General features: G+C 36.8%; 1 protein-coding gene across 8 annotated transcripts in view; it reads right to left on the bottom strand.

The window, feature by feature from the left end:
* The window catches only part of ATP2B1 (ATPase plasma membrane Ca2+ transporting 1), a 118,372-nt gene that overhangs the window by 45,299 nt on the left and 52,169 nt on the right, over positions 1–20,904 (bottom strand). For all 8 annotated transcript variants that reach the window (XM_039471918.2, XM_039471912.2, XM_039471915.2 and 5 more), the window contains exons 3-5: positions 8,097–8,294; positions 841–1,095; positions 626–751 (exon numbers count right to left, since the gene is read on the bottom strand). In XM_039471918.2, coding sequence (XP_039327852.1) covers positions 626–751; positions 841–1,095; positions 8,097–8,294 — 579 coding nt within the window. The remainder of the gene's footprint in view (positions 1–625; positions 752–840; positions 1,096–8,096; positions 8,295–20,904) is intronic.

Here is a 20,904-nt window from a genome sequence, read left to right as displayed (position 1 = left end):
TTCCCTTCTCCAATCCCAGAACATATCTTAACCATGTGCAAATTCAATTCTGACTAGATGGAGGTATGACTGCTAGACCTATTGATGGTTAGTCATATAATACTAGATAGTTTATATCTCAAACTAATTCTTTAGCAGTTAGATGAAGGAGTTGGAATAGGTAAACTTTAAGGATTTTACCAGTTCTTAAGAAAGAACAACATGTCCTTTGGAGATCGCAGAGAATTCATTAATTTGCTTTAAACATAAAATCATTCTTTTATACTTCAGTAGGCATTAAGAATAGTCATGATACAAAATAACAGACCAACTCAATAGATATCATTAGGCCTCTATTTCAGTTTTATCATTACACTAGCATGAACACTGAATCTCAAATCTCTTGATTTGTTGGACTCTGCTCTCTCATTTGTAAAATACAGCTCTGCATTCCAAGATTTCTAATGTTTCTGTCAGTTTACAAAAAAAAAAAAAAAAAAAAGTCACCAACGATTACAACAATAGAAGGTAGCATAAAATACAGATTCCTCTTTATGTCATTGACTTTTCGGAAAATGGTGCTTGCTGACAATGGTACACAGTTGTGGAAGAGGGAAGTGTTCAAAGATATAAAAGATATTTGTACCTGATAGAAGTAAGGGATCCTTATCTAAAGACTTTTTAACATGATCTGATTCACCAGTCAAAGAGCTTTCATCAATTTTAAGATCGTTGCCTTGAATAAGTATGCCGTCTGCTGGAAGAAGATCACCTAAAATAAAAAGCAATGATATACTAAACTATAAACAAGATTAGAGTAATTTTATGTTTAGTGTCAGGATTATTGCTCTTTTTACTTACCATATTTCACTTGAGCAATATCTCCAACAGTAATGTCAGCTACAGGTATCTGAATGACCTGACCACCCCTGATGACAGTGAACTTCTGTTCTTGTTCAATTCGGCTCTGCAAACCTCTAAACTGTTTTTCCTTACTCCAGTCATTGAAAGCTGTTACTAACACCACACACACTACAGACAAGAGGATTGCTGCTCCTTCAATCCATCCAGTTTCACCTTCACCTTCTTCCTCCCCAACAGAAACTTCTCCACAAACTATTTGGAAAGAAAGAAAATGCTTATCAAAACAAGATTCTGAATTGATGACAACATACATATAAGTCTAAATCATATTTTTGTGTTAATTATGTTTATCAATTGTACATACAGCAATAACTATTTTATTAAATTCAAAGCATTCCACAAGAACTCTTACTATATCACTTTCAAGTTCTCTGCCTCTGAGATTCTCAATCTCAGGAGATGGAGGAAGTCTAGGTAGTTAAGAGTAAGGACACTGAAAGAAATAAAATATCAGTCCTCAGGGAAGTTACTTATTTTTGAGACCTGGTTTCTTCATCTGTCAAATTATGATACCACTACCTATTCCAGAGTTATTGTGAGGATTAAATGTGAGAAAACCTGTAAAGTAGGTACAGTAGTGGCTAAGGCTTTCTTCACACTCAACCAAGGGTTAATGATAGTTACATATGACAGACAAGATATACGTAAAAAGTTAGTATTATGTGAAACACATGAATCATATTTACTATGTCATGTTTTACTGAACTGTGATAGGCTTTTGTAACATGAAAAGTTAAGCAAAGTGCTACTTGTTATTCCAACTATTTGAGCCCATGCTAGGTGACAGACACTATTTTAGGAGTTAGAAATACAGTAGTGAATGAGACACACAATCTCCCTCTCCTCATGGAATCCATACTCATATTGGGGATGGTGTATGAAGAATTCAGATAATAATACACAAATAATGAATGTCACTTATCAAAAAGTGCCATGGAGAAAATTAACCAGTGAAGTGCTATTAAATGAAGAAAGAGGGATAATTGAGGTTGAGTGAGCAGAGAAAGCCCCTCTGAGGTATCCACGACATTTGAGCTACAAACCAAATGTTGGTAGAGAACCAGCCATAAAAATCTAAGAAAAAAAAAAAAATACAGGTAGAGTGTAAAGTCAGTACAAATGCCCTAGGGCAGCAGAGAGATCAGAAAAGGATGGGGGTGGGGAGAACAGACGCAAAACTGTATAGTCAATAATGGTGAAGAACAATAGAACAGTGGTTTTTGACTTCAGGCTGTGATCTAGTTCTAAGTCCAAAATCAATTCAGTGGCTCATGACCAGCATTCTGAAAAACTAAACAAAACAAAATAGAAAGAACAGATAATCAGTAAGGATAAGTGTTATTTCCTAAAACGTTGATTACTTATAAATTCACAGGAAGGAATATAGGCTTCTGGGTTGCTATGTGAAGTTATTTCTTTTTCAGTTGAAGTAAAATGTCTGAAAGCCACTGGTTCTCTTAAACAAACAAACAAACAAAAAACAGGAGGATTATTCAGAAAAAAATGAGTAAATAAATGACACCAGAAATGATTAAAGCGTGTTCAAGCATGGTCGACACAGATTGAAGAAAAAAAATCTGAGGTGTGAGGGCACTGACTAAAAAGCAATCTGGGAGGGAAGACAGGGAATGAAGTAAGATCAACTGGGAATGAAATATAACAGTTACAAAAACAGTTAACAAAAAATATCCTAAGAACCACCAGCAGGATTCAACCATCAACGTGAGGAAGAAGCAGGATAATCCAACAGAACCTCCTCCAACCCAAATACCAGAATTTCTATTTTAATTATTTTCAAGCTAAATAAATCACCATGTGTCACTGTGTATAACAGCCAGTTAAGTGATTTTATGATTTACATGCTGTGTAACAATCAAAGTTGTAAGAATGACTCTCCCCACTAGTCAGAAGACAGGAGATTAACTCTGAATTAGAGCAAGTTTAGACTCAGGATCAGATGACAGTTGAAACACCATGCTGACCACTTTCACCAACTTGGAAACACAACTAACATATTATCCAAGTGAAGCATTTCACTGGGTTTTGATGTCATTTATTACACAAAAAAATGCAATACTTTATAAGAGCTTACAAAAACAACAGACTGACATCAGACAATGAAATTTACCAATCATATTCTAACAAATTCCTTTGCATAACTGGTGGGTAGGGATCATGAAAATGAGTATGATTTAATAACTACACTTTTCCCACTTGGATTTCTATAATGTGTGCTTCTTTTCAGCTATGAGACATTAAAGCCAAGTTCTAAAATTAATCAAACTTAATCAGGTTAACAATAATGTTTTATGGCTACAAGAAAAAAGCAAATGTTAAAATTTTATTTTTGAGACAGAGTCTCTACTGCACAGGGTGGAGTGCTGTGGTGCCAGTGTGGCTCACTGCAGCCTCAACCCTCAACCACCCAGGCTCAAGCAATCCTCCCACCTCAGCCTCCCAAATAGCTTAGACCACAAGGTGAGTGCTACCATGCCAGCTCATTTAAAAATTTTTTTTATAGAGATGGCATCTTGTCATGTTGCCCAGGCCGGCCTTGAACTCCTGGCTTTAAGTGATCCTCCCACCTCAGCCTCTCAAACTGCTGGGATAATAGGTGTGAGCCACTGTGCCCAGCTTTGTCTTTTACTTTTAATTTCTATTTTTTATATAAGCTTAAAATATACAAATTATAGTTATAATTAATAAATGCATCATTTGGAAGTACATGCATATTTTTTTCCTGATAACGTAAATAACCAAAAAAGTTTAAAGACCAATGCAACAGAGGTTAAGGAGGGGAAAAAATTACAGGCAATTATACAATTTTCAGCTCTAAATCTGACATGTATATTCATCACTAAACTACTGAATATTTCAAAAGAGAACTTGAAACAAATTAATGACATGTATCATATATAGTTCTACTCTACATCATAAAGACAAGCCCAAAATAATCTTGAAATAGTACAAAATATAAATCCTATTGACAACGATTACAAATTTTTAGAGAAGTTATAGGGGAAAAATGATCAAAGTCACAAAATGACTATAGCTTACAGTTATATATGTATAAATATATAAAGATTTTTAACATTTTCAGCAAAGTCCAAGCTAACATATAATAAAAATCTGTATTATCAAAGATGCTCTCTTGTAAATATATTCAACTGAGAGACATACACAATCTAAATTCAGTCAATACTCTCTACTGCAAGCCAAATATTCCATTATAAAACCTCTTAATTGATCTATTCCTTGGGTGATGTTATCAAGTGTGTACATTAATAGTATAGAGAAGTAGTTTTCAAAGTGCTATTGTGAAACCTGAGGGGGATTCCTATTTTCATAATTTGAAGACATAATTATTGGCCTCATATTTCATTAATGAATAACAGAATTTTCCAAGTATTACATTTCATGTGATAATGTGACATATTAAATACACAAGCAGATACGAGAACCCAGCTGCCTTCAATTAAGCTGGGCATTAAAGACGTATGACACCACTCTACATTATTTCACTTAAAATTTCATTATTGGGGGGAACACTTTTCATCAAAATGCTATCTATGTGAATATGAATAGATTATTATCTTAAAATGCATTGATATATATTTTGTACACCTTTACTACAGTATGAATGATGAAACTGCATACATTTAGGGTATACAACAAAATATTTTGATATAGGTCTACACTGTGAAAAAATTACCACAATCAGTTAACATATTCATCACCTTATATAGTTACTTCTGTGGTGAGAACACATTGATAAATATTAAAATTTTTTTTCCTTTTAAAATATAATATTTATGGGAAAAATTCATATAATCAAAACCTCTTTGGACTCCTCATTATTCCAAGAGCTTAAAGAGGTCTTGATACCAAAAAGTTTGAGAATCTCTGTTATGCAGATACCAGTAACTAAAGACTTATTTATGGTTTGGGCTATAGAATATATGTTCACATCAAATAATATTAGTAAGAAATTTTGATGAGATTTCTATGCCTGCAGATTTACAAATAGATTCCTTTTAAGCAAGTTACCACACCTCAGTGTTGAGATATAACATAACAAAAAGATACATGTAGTGTATTAACAAATGATTTTTTTAAATGCAAGCCTGGGTGCAGTGGCTCATGCCTGTAATCGGAGCACTTTGGGAGGCTGAGGCGGGCGGATCACCTGAGGTCAGGAATTTGAGACCAGACTGGCCAACACGGTGAAACCCTGTCTCTATGAAAAATACAAAAATTAGCCCGGCATGGTGGCACATGTCTATAGTCCCAGCTACTAAGGAGGCTGAGGCAGCAAAACTGCTTGAACCTGGGAGATGGAGGTTGCAATCAGCCGAGGTAGTGCCACTGCACTTCAGCCTGGGGGACAGAGACTCTGTCTCTCCCTCTTTCTATATATATGTATGCATGCATGTATGTACGTATGTATGTATGTGTGCACGTGTATACGTGAATACTAAATAACTTTTCACTATGGAGCAAAAAATCTTTATATGTTTCATTAAGAACTTTTGGTGAACTCTGACTCTTAAAAGGGCCTTACAACACTGACAGTGCTACATTGTCTTCTCAGTTGGATTTTAATACCTGTATCTCCTTTAACAAATTTAGCAAAGGACCTGCCACTATATTTTACAAAGGAAGCAATTTGAATTCCAAAAAGATTCGTCCCAGAACTTGCTGGTAATAAACTCCACTTCTTGAAAATATTTTTCTTTTGTTTTCTAAGAAAATTTAAATATTGCAAGTAAAAATATTTTAATAATCTGCTAACTCAATTCCAGAAAACTAATTCCTAATATTCTATAGTGACAGCTAGGTAGGTGGAAAACTGAAAAAATTCAGCTGTATGTTAAGATGATAGGACCTCTCTTTTCAGATAATCACATACATTTACGGACCATCATACATTTACATATATGAGTGCTCATAGACACATGACACATACTTAAAAATCTTAAAGGATAAAAGGGTATAGCAGGAATCTCTAAGAAGTGGGATTTCCAGTGAATGTTATTTCCTCTGGACTGTCTTCATTCACCCCTTATTTTTTTAAACAGTAAAATAGGTACTACTTATTTAATAAAAATAAATACGTTTAAAAAATAATTTATCTCAACATTGACAAAAACATTATCTAAATCCTTTAGAGTGATTTTCAACCAGGGGCAACTTTGCCCACTATAGGACACACAACGAAGTCTGGAAATGTTTTTGGTTGCCTCACAGGGGGTGGGGTGCACGATGAATATGACGACAAAGAATTTTGTTGCTCAAAATGGCAGTCATGCCGCTGGTGAGAAACCATGATATATACTAATCTTGGATAAACTGGTTTATGCTGTGTCCAAAATTTCTTTAAAGAAAAAGAATACAGTCCTTACATGAGCCTAGGTCCATCTTTTAAATAATTACATGATTATTTGATAGAATTTGGATGTTTGTCCCCTCTACATCTCATGCTGAAATATGATCCCTAGTGTTGAAAGCAGGGCCTAGTGGGAGGTGTTTGGAACATGTAGGTGGATCCCCCATGAATGGCTTGGTGCCCTCCCCATTGTGAGGAGTTCACATAAGAGCTGGTTCTTTAAAAAGTCTGGCCCCCGTACAGCCTGCAGAATCTTTTCTTGTAAGTTAGCCAACTTTGTCTAAAAAAAAGTTCTTTTTTTTGAGATGGAATCTTGCTCTGTCGCCAGGATGGAATGCAATGGTGTGATCTCAGCTCACTGAAACCTCTGCCTCCCAGGTTCAAGCGATTCTCCTGCCTCAGCCTCCTGAGTAGCTAGGACTACAGGTGCGTGCCACCACGCCCAGCTAATTTTTGTATTTTTAGTAGAAACAGGGTTTCACCATGTTGGTCAGGGTGATCTTGATCTCTTGACCTCATGATCCGCCGACCTCAGCCCCGCAAAGTGCTGGAATAACAGGTGTGAGCCACCGCACCCAGCCCATATTCTTATACAGCAATGTAAAGGGACTAATGTAATCACCTTACCCAACTTTTAGAGTTAGCAAATATCTCTTCACAACTTGAAAGTTACAGAAATGAAGCTTTCACAAACCAAAATATTTTGGTGAATTAACCTTTTGATATGTAAAATACTATTGGTTTATTTTGTATTATAGCTACTTATATATAGAAACCAAAACATACGCTAGATTTCCTATCAGTTAAAGAATCTACCAGCAGAACTATTAATTTTAAATATATTTTTTAAAGGGCAGAAGAAGAAACTTAAAAGTGAAAAGGCACAGAAAAATGAGAGAAAAAAACATCTGTAGCTACAAGTTAAAGCAAATCAACCACTCTATAATCTATTTCTCTGTTCATCAGGAAACTCTGTGGATAGGTTGAGTATCCCTTATCTGAAATGCTTGGAACAAAAATGTTTTAATTTTTTTCAGATTTGGGAATATCTGCATATATATAAAATGAGGTATCTTGGGGATGAGACCCAAGTCTAAATATGAATTTATGTTTCATATACACCATATACACATAGTCTAAAGGTAATTTCATACAATATTTAAAAAAGAATCTTGTATATGAGACAAAATTTGTGGTAACTACTTATAAGTGGAATTTTTCCACTTGTAGAATCATGCAGGCAACTCAAAAATTTTGAATTTCAAAGCATTTTGGATTTTCATATTAGGGATGTTCAACCCATGGTATAATGGCAAGGAAATTTTCTATAATGGCAAAAAAATTACCCAAATGGTATATATAGCAAAACATTTTAAGATCTTGAAAAATAATGAATTTGGGAAGAGAATAGAATTTCATTTTCATAATGACATTTTTCGAATAAACCAAAACTTAAAAACTGAAATTGTTTCATAGTATAGTGCTCTAAAAAACTGAAAAACTGTGATAGCAAAGACCATGTCATATACATGGCATAGGTCTGCATCAGACAGATAATCAGCATATACTGGATAGGTTATTTACCCTCTGTGCCTCACTGTAAAAGGGAGGTGACACAATCTTAATTCATAGGGTTACTATGAAAATTATCTGAGATAATGTACTAAAAATACTTAGAACAGTGCCTAGCACATAGCAAACATCAATAAATGCTGGCCAGCTATTATTATTATGCATTAACGAAATGAATTAGCTGAACTAGCATCAGACATGTCTTCCCCACCCTACCCCACCCCCATTTACTTACGTGCATTATCCCCTTCTGGAGGCTGATAAAAAGAAAGGCCCAATGATACTATGGCTGCAATTTCTAATATAATTAAAGTGACATCTTGTAATGCTTCCCATACTAATTGAAGAAAGGTTTTTGGCTTTTTAGGAGGTATAAAATTCTTTCCAAACACTGCTTCTCTTCTTTCTAAATCTGCAGGGTTTCCACTTAAACCTAATAAAAAGAAACACATTTCAGAAGTTTTATTTCTTACAAATTAAAGTATCTATTTTTATTCAAAACACCTTAACTCATCACTCTAGATTGTAATTCCTAAGACCCTACCAAAATGTTTATTCTCATGCTTTAGGTGCACAGAAATTGAAGCACTGACAAACACCTGCAGGTCTTTAAAAGAACACTTTAAGAACATAAGTCAGGACTGGATTAAGAATTTTCACTCCCCCAACCGCTTATTTTTGTTTTTTATTTTGTTTGTGTTTTTTTGAAACAGAGTCTTGCTCTGTCACCCAGGCTGGTGTGCAGTGGTGCAATCTCAGCTCACAGCAACCTCTGCCTCCCAGGTTCAAGCCATTCTCATACCTCAGCTTCTTGAGTAGCTAGGACTAGAGGGGCATGCCATCATATCCAGCTAATTTTTGTATTTTTAGTACAGACAGGATTTCACCATGTTGGCCAGGCTGGTCTCGCACTCCTGACTTCAGGTGATCCAGCTGCCTCAGCCCCACAAAGTGCTGGGATTAAAGGCATGATCCACCATGCCCAGCCAGAAATGCTTATTTCTGATTGTATTACCTTATACCATCTTGTAAATGTTAGCAATCCAAACTGTTATGACAGTTTGATGGTTTTCAAACATTTCCCTGACTTTAGGACATTTCCCCCCTCTAAAACTGGGAAGTTTATATATATGTAGATTTGATTTAGTTATTGCACCCTGGACAACTACGAAAGTCTGATTTTTACTCCCATTTTCTGAGTAACAGTGAAAAGTTAATCTATCACAAGCTCTAAAAGCTTCTCTACTGAAATGCCTCTGTTAGACTGATAGAAGATTTGCAAGTCACAAAACAGGATACTTAGGATGACCTTTCTTAAAATTGCTAGGTGGTGCTATTGACTATCTATTGTCACTTAAGGTAAAAAGCACACTGTAGGATGCAACATTTGTCTGGAGTATGGAATTAGAAAGATATGAAGAGGTTAAGAGACAGCTAGTTGGATGAACAGCCATTTGCCATTCCTCCATCCTATGATGTAAGTCTAACTTTGTTGATCCTATCAAACCCAGATATATCCCAATTAGTTAATGCAAAGTGGGTACACATGTACATTACTGTCGGGGCATAACAGTACAGACAGCGGTGAAATTTTTTCCTTAGTATATTTAAGAATGCTAGAGAATCTGGGTGCAGTGGCTCACACTTATAATCCCAGCACTTTGGGAGGTGGAGGCGGGCGGATCACCTATGTCAGGAGTTCAAGACCAGCCTGGCCAACATGGCAAAATCCTGTCTCTACTAAAAATACAAAAAAATTAGCCAGGTGTGGTGGTGGGCACCTGTAATCTCAGCTACTCAGGAGGCCAAGACATGAGAATTGCTTCAACCTGGTAGGCGGAGGTTGCAGTGAGCCGAGATAACGCCACTGCACTCCAGCCTGGGGGATAGAATGAGACTGTTTCAAAAAAAAAAAAAAGAAGAAGAAGAAGAACACAGAGATAGAAGAAGAGATGAAGAAGACAGAGATAACTAGGATAATATTTTTGATTTGTCATATTAAACCTAACTTGAATTGTGTTTTTGGCAAGAGCCTATTCCAGGAGAACATCAAAGGAGAAAGACAGGAAAACAGGTTACTGTAAGAATCTCAGCTTTAAGTGCTTTAACTATTAATTTCACCTCTCAGACTGGCAAAGAGTAGAAGACGGAAAATAAAATACATTATTAGAATAAATGATGAGAAATGAACATATAGCTTTAAGGTAATTATTTACTTCATTGAAGGATTCAACAAGATTCAAAGATTCCAGAACAAATTCCACTAGCAACTATAACAGGGTCCATACTAGGCAGTACAGAAAGTATTTTAGATTTCTCAGTTGAAAAAAAAAAAAAAACAATTTATCATTTGAAAGCTTCGAAAAAGCTCTAATTTTTAAGACAGAGTCAATGGAAAGCAAGGCAGCAAAGGACTGCGGGAATAAGGATGAGATTAGTCCATGGGTTGGTTTGTAATGTCTTGTGTTTGAATACTCTTACTAGCAAAAAGAGGATAAAAATTACTCTCTTTCCCTCTACTGGTCTATAATTTTTAAAGAAATTTGTTTGGAGATAGTGGTTATATCAGCCTCATACTGATATATGGTATAAAGACTACCATTAATCACATACATATGACATATCTGTAACACCTGATAATTAAGCATCACCACTAAAAAATAATTGGCCAAATCTTAACTTATATTGATTATAACAGGGACCAATATTTTATGTTACCACTGAAAAGAACAGCCACAGAGCTAAAGACAGCTTTAAAACATCTCTTGGAGAGAATATGGGATGTAAAGGTCTTAAGTGTTATAATTCCTCTAAACTACAAACACACACGAAAGCACACTCCTAGGACACTATACCAATAAACCTGTCTGGTTTAAGAAGCAGAAGACCTAGGTTCCAGTTCACCTACTGAAATCTTGTGCAAGTCATTTAACTCTTTGGGGGTCAAGGGAGGGCACTAATAGCAGTTGGCTGAACTTACAAGGTTGTTTTGAAGGAACAAAAGAGAAGGTATAAACAGCTCATAAATCATAAACAGGGCAACTCTTAAATAAGGGGAACACAAACTATAAACTGACTGAACACTACAGGTATTAATTCAATTTTGAACACTATAGGTATTAATTCATTAATAATAAATTTACACAATCTAAATATAATAAAACTAACAGCTCTGCAACAATAGTGTTTCCCAATAGATATTTACTGACTGTTTACTACTTCCAGGGACTGTTCTACGTGCTGAGGAGTCAGTGTGAACAAGAACATTCAATAAGTTTATATTATCCTGCAGGTAGACAGTAGACAATTAAAATAATTACAGACAAGTACAATGAAGACAATTAAAAAGGGCCACTCAAACTCTCCTAGTGGGCTACATTAGCCTTTCTAAGGAGCTAACATTTTGCTTCAGTCTGAAGTTTGAGGGGTCAAGGGTGAGAAGACTTTAGAGCAGAGCATTCCCAGCAGCGCAAAAGCAAATACAAAGGCCCAGAGACTAAAACAAGATTAGAAGATTTATGAGCCAGAAGCAAAGCCACTGCAGCTAAAACCCAGTGACCCAGAAGGAAAGAAGAGAGGGTCAAAATGGAAAAAGTGGCCAAAGCCAAGATCACAGAGGCTAGGGAGAAAGGAATGGCATTCTCACCTTAAGTGCAATTAAAAGCCTTAAAGCGGGTAGTGATAACAAATCTGCATTTTAGAAAAATCACATAAATTACTATCTGGAGGAAATTGAAGACAGCAAGAGTGAAGGAAAAAAAACAGTTGGGAGGCTGTTACTTACAAAGTAGAGATGATGGTGCTTGAATCTGGGTTTTAGAAGCGGAGGCGTAAGGGGACAAGTGGATCTGCCAGGTATTTTGGAAGATCAGACAACGTACTTAAGGATTGATGTAGGATGAAAGGGAAAGAATGTTTTGTTGTTGTTGTTGTTGTTGTTTGGTGAAGGGGGTAGTCTCCAAGCACTTACGTGGGTGGATGGTAGTCATTTACCAACACAGGGCAGATTTTGAAAATTGAAGAATCAGGAGGAAAGGGGAGGGAGGAGTTAATGGTTCTGTTTCACAGATTTGACAAAACAAGTTGAGCTGTCTGGTAGACATCTGGCTATCCATATTCAGAACTCAAGGAGAAGTCTGAGCCAGAGTCATCAACACAGAGATGATTCTGGAGCCACAAGTCCGATGAGAGCTCTCAGAAGTAGACAAGAAGGGAGCTAGGCTGCGGCTACAGCACTGGAGCATCCAACACTGATGGTCAAAAAGGGGAAGAGAAGCCAAGGCACCTAAGAAACAGCCAGTGAGGAAGGCGAGAATGGCAGGGGAGGGGGGAACGAAACAAAACATGTCCAAGCAGTACTACAGAAGCCCAGAGACAAAAAGAGGTTTTAAAAAGATGATGTGGTTGACTATGGCAAATGATGTTAAAAGGCCGAGTAACAGACCAGAGAACAGAACACTTTATTTCACTAGATAGAGGCCGATGACCTTGTTAGGAATATTCCAGTGCAATGGTGTAGAAGAAAGTCTGATTAGAAAAAGAGTTAAACAACGTAGGAATGACCAAGTGGCAACAGTAAGTACAGGTAACTTTTTCCAAGAGTGTCATCCAATGGGCAGAAATAAATCAGTAAAGGTGAGTTAAAATGGGTTTTATTTGCATTTTGTTTTTTAAAACTAGGTATTAAGACAAGTGACTTAATGACAGTGACCAAGTGGAGAAGACAACACAGATGATACAGGAGAAGAAGGGTAATAGCACAGGTAAGCCTCTGAAGAAGACAGAGGCCATGGAATTCAGGGCTGCAATGTTTGTCTAATACAGATGGAGGAAGAGGCTTCTACTGCAAGAAGGTTGAAAATAAATTATGAGATATAGCTAAGCTGGTGGAACTGGCAATGAAATTACTGGTCCTAGTTTTAAAAAATGTAAGTGATGATATCAAATTATTATGAATAACTTATAAGTAAATATAATGAGAAATCTGCCTGATTGGCTCAGTTAATTGTAGTGTAGGTCATACATGGAATTGATCTTCTTATGGTCTAGTTAGCTTCACAAAGAGAAAATACAACCAACACATATCAATAGTAGCCTCGGAATTATATGCTTTTGGAGTCTGACTCCAACATTGTTTGGAGTAATAAAAGTCTATATTTGTTCTATAAGTAGGTAATAGCTCAAAAGTACTGTCTTCTTATTTGAAAAGAACAAACTATGAAATAAAATGTCAATTATATTAAAACCTTAATGTTTTACAAGAAAATGTAGCATTCCAATTTTGGGAACTAATAAAATTATGTCCCAGTTTAGGAAATGAAGTGGGGGGAGTTTACCGGAATGTTGGATGCAGGCAGATTTAACTGACAATCACAGCTAACACACAGCACATACTACAGTCTTATTAAATGCTGTACTAGAAATTTTGTCAGTATATGTGTATATATCATTATGTATATGTGTGTCTATATGTGTTTATATTACATGCACATATATGTATGTGATATGGTAAGGATGTTTAGCCCTTCCAAATCTCATGTTGCAATGCAATTCCAAAAGTTCGAGGTGGGGCCTGGCGGGGGTAATTGAATCATGGGGGTGAATCCTTCATGAATAGTTTAGCACCATCCCCTTGTTGATAAGTGAGTTCTTCCTCAGTAGGTTCATGCAAAATCTGATTAAGAGTCTGGGAGCTCCTCCTTCTCTCACCCCATTCTCATCATGTAACGTGCCTGCTTCTGCTTCACCTTCTGCCATGAGTAAAAGCACTCAGACTTCCCTAGAAGTCAAGCAGATGCTAGTGCCATGCTTCCTGTATAGCCCGAGGAACTGTGAGCCAGTTAAATCTCTTTTCTTTATAAATTACCCAGTCTCGGGTATTTCTTTATAGCAACACAAAAATGAACACACACAGAAAAATTGGTACTGAGGAGTGGGGCACTGCTGTAAAGATACCTTAAAAAGTGGAAGTGCCTTTGTAACTGGGTAACGGACAGAGGCTAGATAGAGTTTGGAGGGCTCAGAAGACAGGGAGATGAGGGAAAGTCTGAAACTTCTTAAAGACTGGTTAAGTGGTTGTGACCAAAATGCTGAGGGAGCTATGAACACTGAAGTCCAGGCTGACAAGTTCTGGAGCAAAGGTCACCATTGCTATGCCTTAGCAAAGAACTTGGCTGTATTGTGTCAATGCCTGAGGGAGCTGTAGAAGTTTGAATTTAAGACTAATGACCTAGGATATCTGGCAGAAAATGTTTCTCAGCAGCAAAACATTCAAGAACTAGCATGGCTGATTCTAACAGCCTACTATTAGATGCAGGAGCAAAGGAATGACTTTAAGCTGGAACTTATAATTAAAAGCGAAGCAGAGGGTAAAAGTTTGGAAAATCTGCAGCCTGGCCCTGTGGTAAAGAAGGAAACCACATGGACTGTGGTGCAATCACTTTCTAGAGAGATTAGCATGACTAAAAGAGAGCTGAGTGCTAACAGATAAGGCAATGAGAAAAAGGCCTCAAAGGCATTTTCAGATCTTTTGGACAGCCCCTCCTATCACAGGCCAGCAGCCTCAGCGGAAAGAATGGTTTCAAGGGTCAGGCTCAGGGTGTAGCTGTCTTGCTCAGCTCCAAGACACTGCTCCCTGCATCCTGGCTGGTCTGACTCCAGCCTTGGCTCAAAGGGGCTCAGGAACACCATGGGCCACAGCTCTGGAGGGTGCAAGCCATAAACCTTGGCAGTTCCTATGTGGTATTAAGTTTGCAGATACTCAGAACGCCGAGTGTGGGAGAGGCTTGGCAGTTTTCCCCTAGATTTCAAAGGAAATATCAGAAGTCCTTGATGCCACAAGAGAAGCCTGCCTAGGGACAGAGCCCTCACAGAGAAACTCCACTAGGGCAGTGCCAAGGGGAATTGTAGGGCTGGAGCCCCTAGAAAGAGTCCCCACCAGGGCACTGCGTAGTGGAGCTGTGGGAAGGGGGCCATTGTCCTCTAAGTCCTAAAATGGTAGAGCCACTGGCAGTTTGCATCCTAAGCCTAGAAAAGCCTCAGTCACTCAATTACAACCTAAGAGAGTAGCCACAGGGGCTGCACCTATCTTATAAAGCCAAAGAGGCGGAGCTGGGCCTTGGGACTTCACCCTTTGTATCAGTCTGCCCTAGATACAGAATATGCAGTTCAAGAAGATTGTTTTTGGAACTTTAATGACTGTCCTGCTGGGTTTCAGACTCGTGTGCAATCTACTGTCCCTTTCTTTTGGCTGACATCTCTCCCTTTTGAAATGGGAAGGTATACCCAATGCATGTACCACAATTGCATCTTGGCGTAAACAGCTTGTTTTTGATCTCACAGGCTCATAAATGGGAGGAACTCATCTCCAGATGAGATTTTGGACTTTGAACTTTTCAATTAATGCTGGAATTAAAAATTTGAGACACTATTGAGAAGGCTTGTATTGAAATGATTGTATTTTGAAATGTGAGAAGGACACGAGATGGGGGGAAGGGGGCAGGGGAGGAATAATATGGTTTGAATGTCTGTCCCCTCCAAATCTCATATTGAAATGTGATTCCAAATGTTGGAGGTGGGGTCTAATAGGAGGTGATTAGATCATGGGGGCAGATCTTTCATGGACAGTTTAGTACCATCCCTTTGGTGATAAGTGAGTTCTTGCTCAGTTAGTTCACATAAGATCTGGTTGTTTAAGAAAGTCTAGGACCTGCCTCTTCTCTCTCCCTCTCTCACCATATGATGTGCCTGCCTCCACTTCACATTCTGCCATGAATAAGAACTCCCTGAGGCCTCTACAGAAGCCAAAAAGATGCTGATGCCATGCTTGCTGTACAGGCTGCAGAACCGTGAGGCCAATTAAACCTTTTTTCTTTATAAATACCCTGCCTCAGGTATATCTTTATAGCAGTGCAAAATGGACTAACACAGTGTGTATCATAGCGGGCCTACAGCAGCAGCCAACCTGACCTTCCTAAGTGAGGAACACAGGTAGACGTACAGACCAAGGAAGTACATAAAAATTTATGTTTATTCTTCTTGGGAAACAGTCTAATATTCTCATGATTTTCTCAATTTCAAAAGAGGCAATCCCTTCCTTACCTGCAAATTTAAGAGACACTGGTCTAAAGTCAAATTTATGCATTCTTTAGCAAAATGCCTACTATGTCACTGTGCACTAAGCATACAAAGGGAAATGACTCAGACAGGATGCCTTTCCCTGCCACTTGCCCTCAAAGAGCTCATAGTTTGGTGGGGGAGACTGACAAGCAACCAGTTAAACACTCTGGGTTGTGTGTGTTTTGGGCTTTCAAACTTAAAGCTCAGGAGAAAATCCTGGACCTAATTACAGCAACCATCACTTAAAAAGCTTAGTGTCTCATTTGCTTTCTTGCCCTTTCAAGTCCATGAAGCCATGTCTCTTACAGAATACCACTTGGCACCTGCCTTTAATTTTTACAAATTCATTTATAAAAATAAATTCCTTGTTTAAGGTAGTACTCTGAATAACAAACACAATCCTAGGGCTGGAGGCCTGTATATCAGAAACCCTATTATTGAAAAGTCTAGCATTCAATATAAAATATAACATAGATAACACAGGACCACGATGAGATGAAAAATACATCAAAAGCTAGTGTAAAAATATAAGGATCAAAGAATGTGATTTAGATTATGAATAAGAAAATCAATGTAGGAAAACAACAAAGATACAGAAGAAAAAACGATGAAGGTAATTTTATGCAGTTAGGATGTTATAAGCAGGTTATTATGGTATAAAAGTGCATTCTTGGATTCTGAAGAGTATAAGACAGATGCTTTCTCTAACAGAGCCAAAAATACAAAGTTACAAGCCTCAATTCCAGTTAACCTTGAAATTTATAGTTTCAATTTCTTTAGGAGTTAGGATAATTAGTCAGAACCACTGGGAAGTTTTTGATATGAAAATTATATCTGGTCAAAACACTGCCTATTTATTGACCAGTATGCATGATGATATTCTTCAAAACATACTGTTAGAAAACAAGTGATAAATTGGCAAGATAAACAGTAATAACACTAACACAATTTCTTGAATAGGGTATCTGTTTTTTTGAGACAGGGTCTCACTCTTTTGTGGAATCACACATGGCTCCCTGCAGCCTTGACTTGGGCAATCCTCCCACCTCAGCCTTGACTTGGGCAATCCTCCCACCTCAGCCTTGACTTGGGCAATCCTCCCACCTCAGCCTCCTGAGTACCTGGAATCACAGGTGTGTGCCACCACTCCCGGATTATTTTTGTTTTAAATGTTGCCCAGGCTGGTCTTGAATTCTTGGGTTCAAATGATCCTCCCACCTCAGTCTCCCAAAGTGCTAGGATTACAGGTGTGAACCACCACACCTGGCCAGGGTATGTGTTTTAAAGAACAAACTGATAAGTAGAATCTTAAACCAAATTTTTTTTCACCACATAATTTTTTTTTTTTTTTTTTGAGACGGAGTTTCACTCGTTACCCAGGCTGGACTGCAATGGCGCAATCTCGGCTCACCACATTCACCACATAATTCTAAAAAATTTTTTTTCCCTATCAGAAATTACTACTGAGAAGAGGGAACACAGGCACCTTTTTCTTCATGTCACAACTCTTTTACAAGATATGTGAACTGAACTTTTCTAACACACAACATATAAAAAAGTTAAAAGCATGGTCTCTGAGTGAGACTCTGGGTAAGCTGTTTAACTTTTTTGTGTTGAGAGTTCTTTTGCTGTAAAATAGGAGAACCTGTTAAAATATTAATTTGTTTTAATATTTTCAAGTGCTAACAGCTAATCTGGAATAGAAAGTGTTATCCATCATAAGGGTAGCCTATCATTTTTGTGGTTATTGCCTCAGACATGGGTTGTTCCTCCATGCTTTATAGAAATCTAATATTGGCACCCCAATACTTCTGATTTCCCTTCTCCACTCATTTTTAAAGAATACATGGCGCCAACACACTACACATTTCATTTAGTTGCCTTGTGAACTGTCTGTCTCCCCCAAGTGAACACATGAAAATTAGGCAGAGATGTTTGTTTTATTCACGGATGTACATCCAGGGCCTAGAAAAATGCCTCCTGAGTGGCAGACAATAAATACAACAAAATTTCAGCAATTCTAAGATGCACACATTCTTACATTTTATTAAAATCTCTAACACTGTGATGATTTAATTATACACCTATAACTGCCTTCCAATAACTGCCAGCCCTCTACCACTTTTTTTAGTGGAAGTATATAAAATACAGGACAATCAATATCCCAAGTCTGATGAAAGACAGTATACATCAATGAATGAATCAATAAATGAATGAACTAAAGGGACAGATAGGAAAACATCAGTTTTACCTAGTTGAAATTCATGTACTTGAAGAATCATTTTAATTTTCATTTTCCCTGACTATAAACAGGTTATTCTAACAAAAGAGTACTTGCTGTCTAGTTCATTTCCTCGGACATACAAACTCCTAATTCCTTATTCCAGATCATGTTTCATTTATTACCATTTGTATGCTTGATCAGTGAGAAAGTGTTTCTGAGTGAATTATTTCTACTAAGTTAAACTACAACTATGAAGATTTCTTTAGAAATAATGTTCTTATGAAAGCTGCTGCTGTGTTTTATTATTTTTGAGACAGGGTCTCTATTTCCAGGCTGGGGTACAGTGTTGCAATGATACTCACTGCAGCCTCAAACTCCTGAGCTCAAGTGATCCTCCTGCCTCAGCCTCCTGAATAGCTGAGACTATGGGCATGTGCCACCACAGTGGTTAATCTTTTTATTTGTAGAGATGGGGTTCTGCTATATTGCCTAGGCTGGTCCTGAACTCATAGGTTCAAGCAATCCTCCCCACTTGGCCTTCCAAAGTGTTGGGATTACAGGTGTCAGCCACTGCACGTGGCTTGCTGTTTTCATTTGTATTTTCAACCATAAATATAAGTATAATGCTTAAAATGGCTTGTTTCACATTCTTTTTAAAAGACCATTTCAAAATAACAAATGGTGTATATATAAACAGTGAGGACAACAGTTTGTACAAATTTTAGCAAATATTAAATTCACAATACTAGACAGAACATGAGCAATAACTTTCTATGATTTAAAGAGGGGATAATAATGCATGAATTTATTTAATAGCCCAAAGCAGCAACAATTCACATAGAATTTTCAGTGGTAGTGGAGAGTTCTAGAGATTATCCATAGCTTCCAACATACTGTCAAAAGAGCATATACTTATCCCCTTCTCAAATTTTAAAAACCACTGTACTAAATGCAAAATTTTCAGTTAACTTCACTAACTGAACCAATTTAAATGGTACTGCTCTATTTAAAAGCACAAAAGAAACTGTAGTGCAAACCAAAGAGAAACCATGTCTATAAAAATAAGAAGGCATTCTCATTCTCAAATGCAGGGGTATTCAGTTATGAGAAGACAAGAATTTTGATTAACTAATAGAGAAATGCAAGGACATGGTTAGGGGAAGTACAGCTGAGTGACGATTTGAAAGTGAAGTTCAATATGACTTTTATGAACAAACTATGTTGTTACACTGAGGGGTCCTTAATGTTAGTGCCCCCTAACAACTTGATGATGACAAAAGAATTAGATTTTAATGGTTAAGCTGAATTAATAGATGTACCAGCTGAGAAACGCACACCATTGCACAAATCTCTAAGATATTGTAATGTCTCAAAGTTGGGTTGCATAATGAACAAGCTCCAAATTTTGTCAAGTTATTGTCTATAAAAGTCCATGGAAACTGTTCCTGATACTCTTAGTTATACCTTAGATATGCAATACCATTTTAATGTATTAATAGTTGGGATCAATCTTGGAGTAGTAATCAATCCCAACTACATCAAAATGGTATAGCATATCTAAGGTATAACTAAGAAACTGATGTCTCTAGTGGTTCCAACTTGAAAAGATCCAAAAAAAAATCTTGAAGAGTTAACAGATCTTGCAGGAAAAGAAAATATTCCGAATAGTTTGAAGAAGCCATGTTGGGACATGTGTGAATACTGATTCTGGCTTCCTCAAGACCTTTCTACTTCAGAGAAATCAAAGTAACTACCTATCATTAAAATAATTAACAATTCACAATGAATTACATAGGTTACAAAGGTTTTAAAGAATTTTTAAATATAATTTAAAGTTACTTAGCTTTGGAAAAGACTTTTTGCTATTACATTAAATATTATCTAAGCAATAGCATGGCATAAGATGTTTCAGAAAAAATATTAAGAAAAATACATTTGCATAATTTCTCCAGAATTGGCTTTGGAATATATGGTAATATATTCTAAAATTTTATGTTAATAATTTCCCATCCTTAACAAAATAAATTGTAATCCCTATTAATCCTCATGTGTCCCTCCCCAATGTGCCTCTACAATTTGGAAATGCTTTCCTGAAACGTCCTAACCTTAATTTTATGTTCAATCTGATTAATTTATAAAAGGCAATCTTCTGAAATCATTTCAAAGACCATAATGCCAGAAAGTTATGATGAATTTTCCTTTTTGATTCTCAAAAAGAAACTTAGCACAAATAAAAATGTATGAAACCAAAAGCTTCTGTGAACACAGAGATAGTCAACACAATTCAAAGACTGAAAACTATTTTTAATTAAAGAAATGTCTGTAAGGTGAAAAACTAACTTCCATCTCATCTATTTCATTTGACTTAGGCCCTCCTAAACTAATTATTAGAGGTTAGGTTAAGCCCCATAGGCTAAAACCAACTCAGTCAGCTAATGACAATGACAACTATTTTAAGTCACCTAGCAAAATGAAGGACAGTGCTCTGAAAATTTTTTTTCGCTGGAATATCTGGGAGGCATCCAAGCCTGATTCCATCCTCTATAGTTTAAAGGTAAGACAATCTTTTTAACATAAACAGGCAGCAATAATATGTGTAATAGAACAAAATATTTCATGTATCCAATCTAAAACATATACATTAATTTGCAACATTTATGTGTTAATATAAAAATACTTTAACTGTACTAATCTTATAACC

Source organism: Saimiri boliviensis, chromosome 7, assembly GCF_048565385.1.
Source record: "Saimiri boliviensis isolate mSaiBol1 chromosome 7, mSaiBol1.pri, whole genome shotgun sequence".
Lineage (NCBI taxonomy): Eukaryota > Metazoa > Chordata > Mammalia > Primates > Cebidae > Saimiri > Saimiri boliviensis.
Note: the sequence above shows the minus strand (reverse complement) of the source record. Positions and strands in the feature narration are given on the sequence as shown.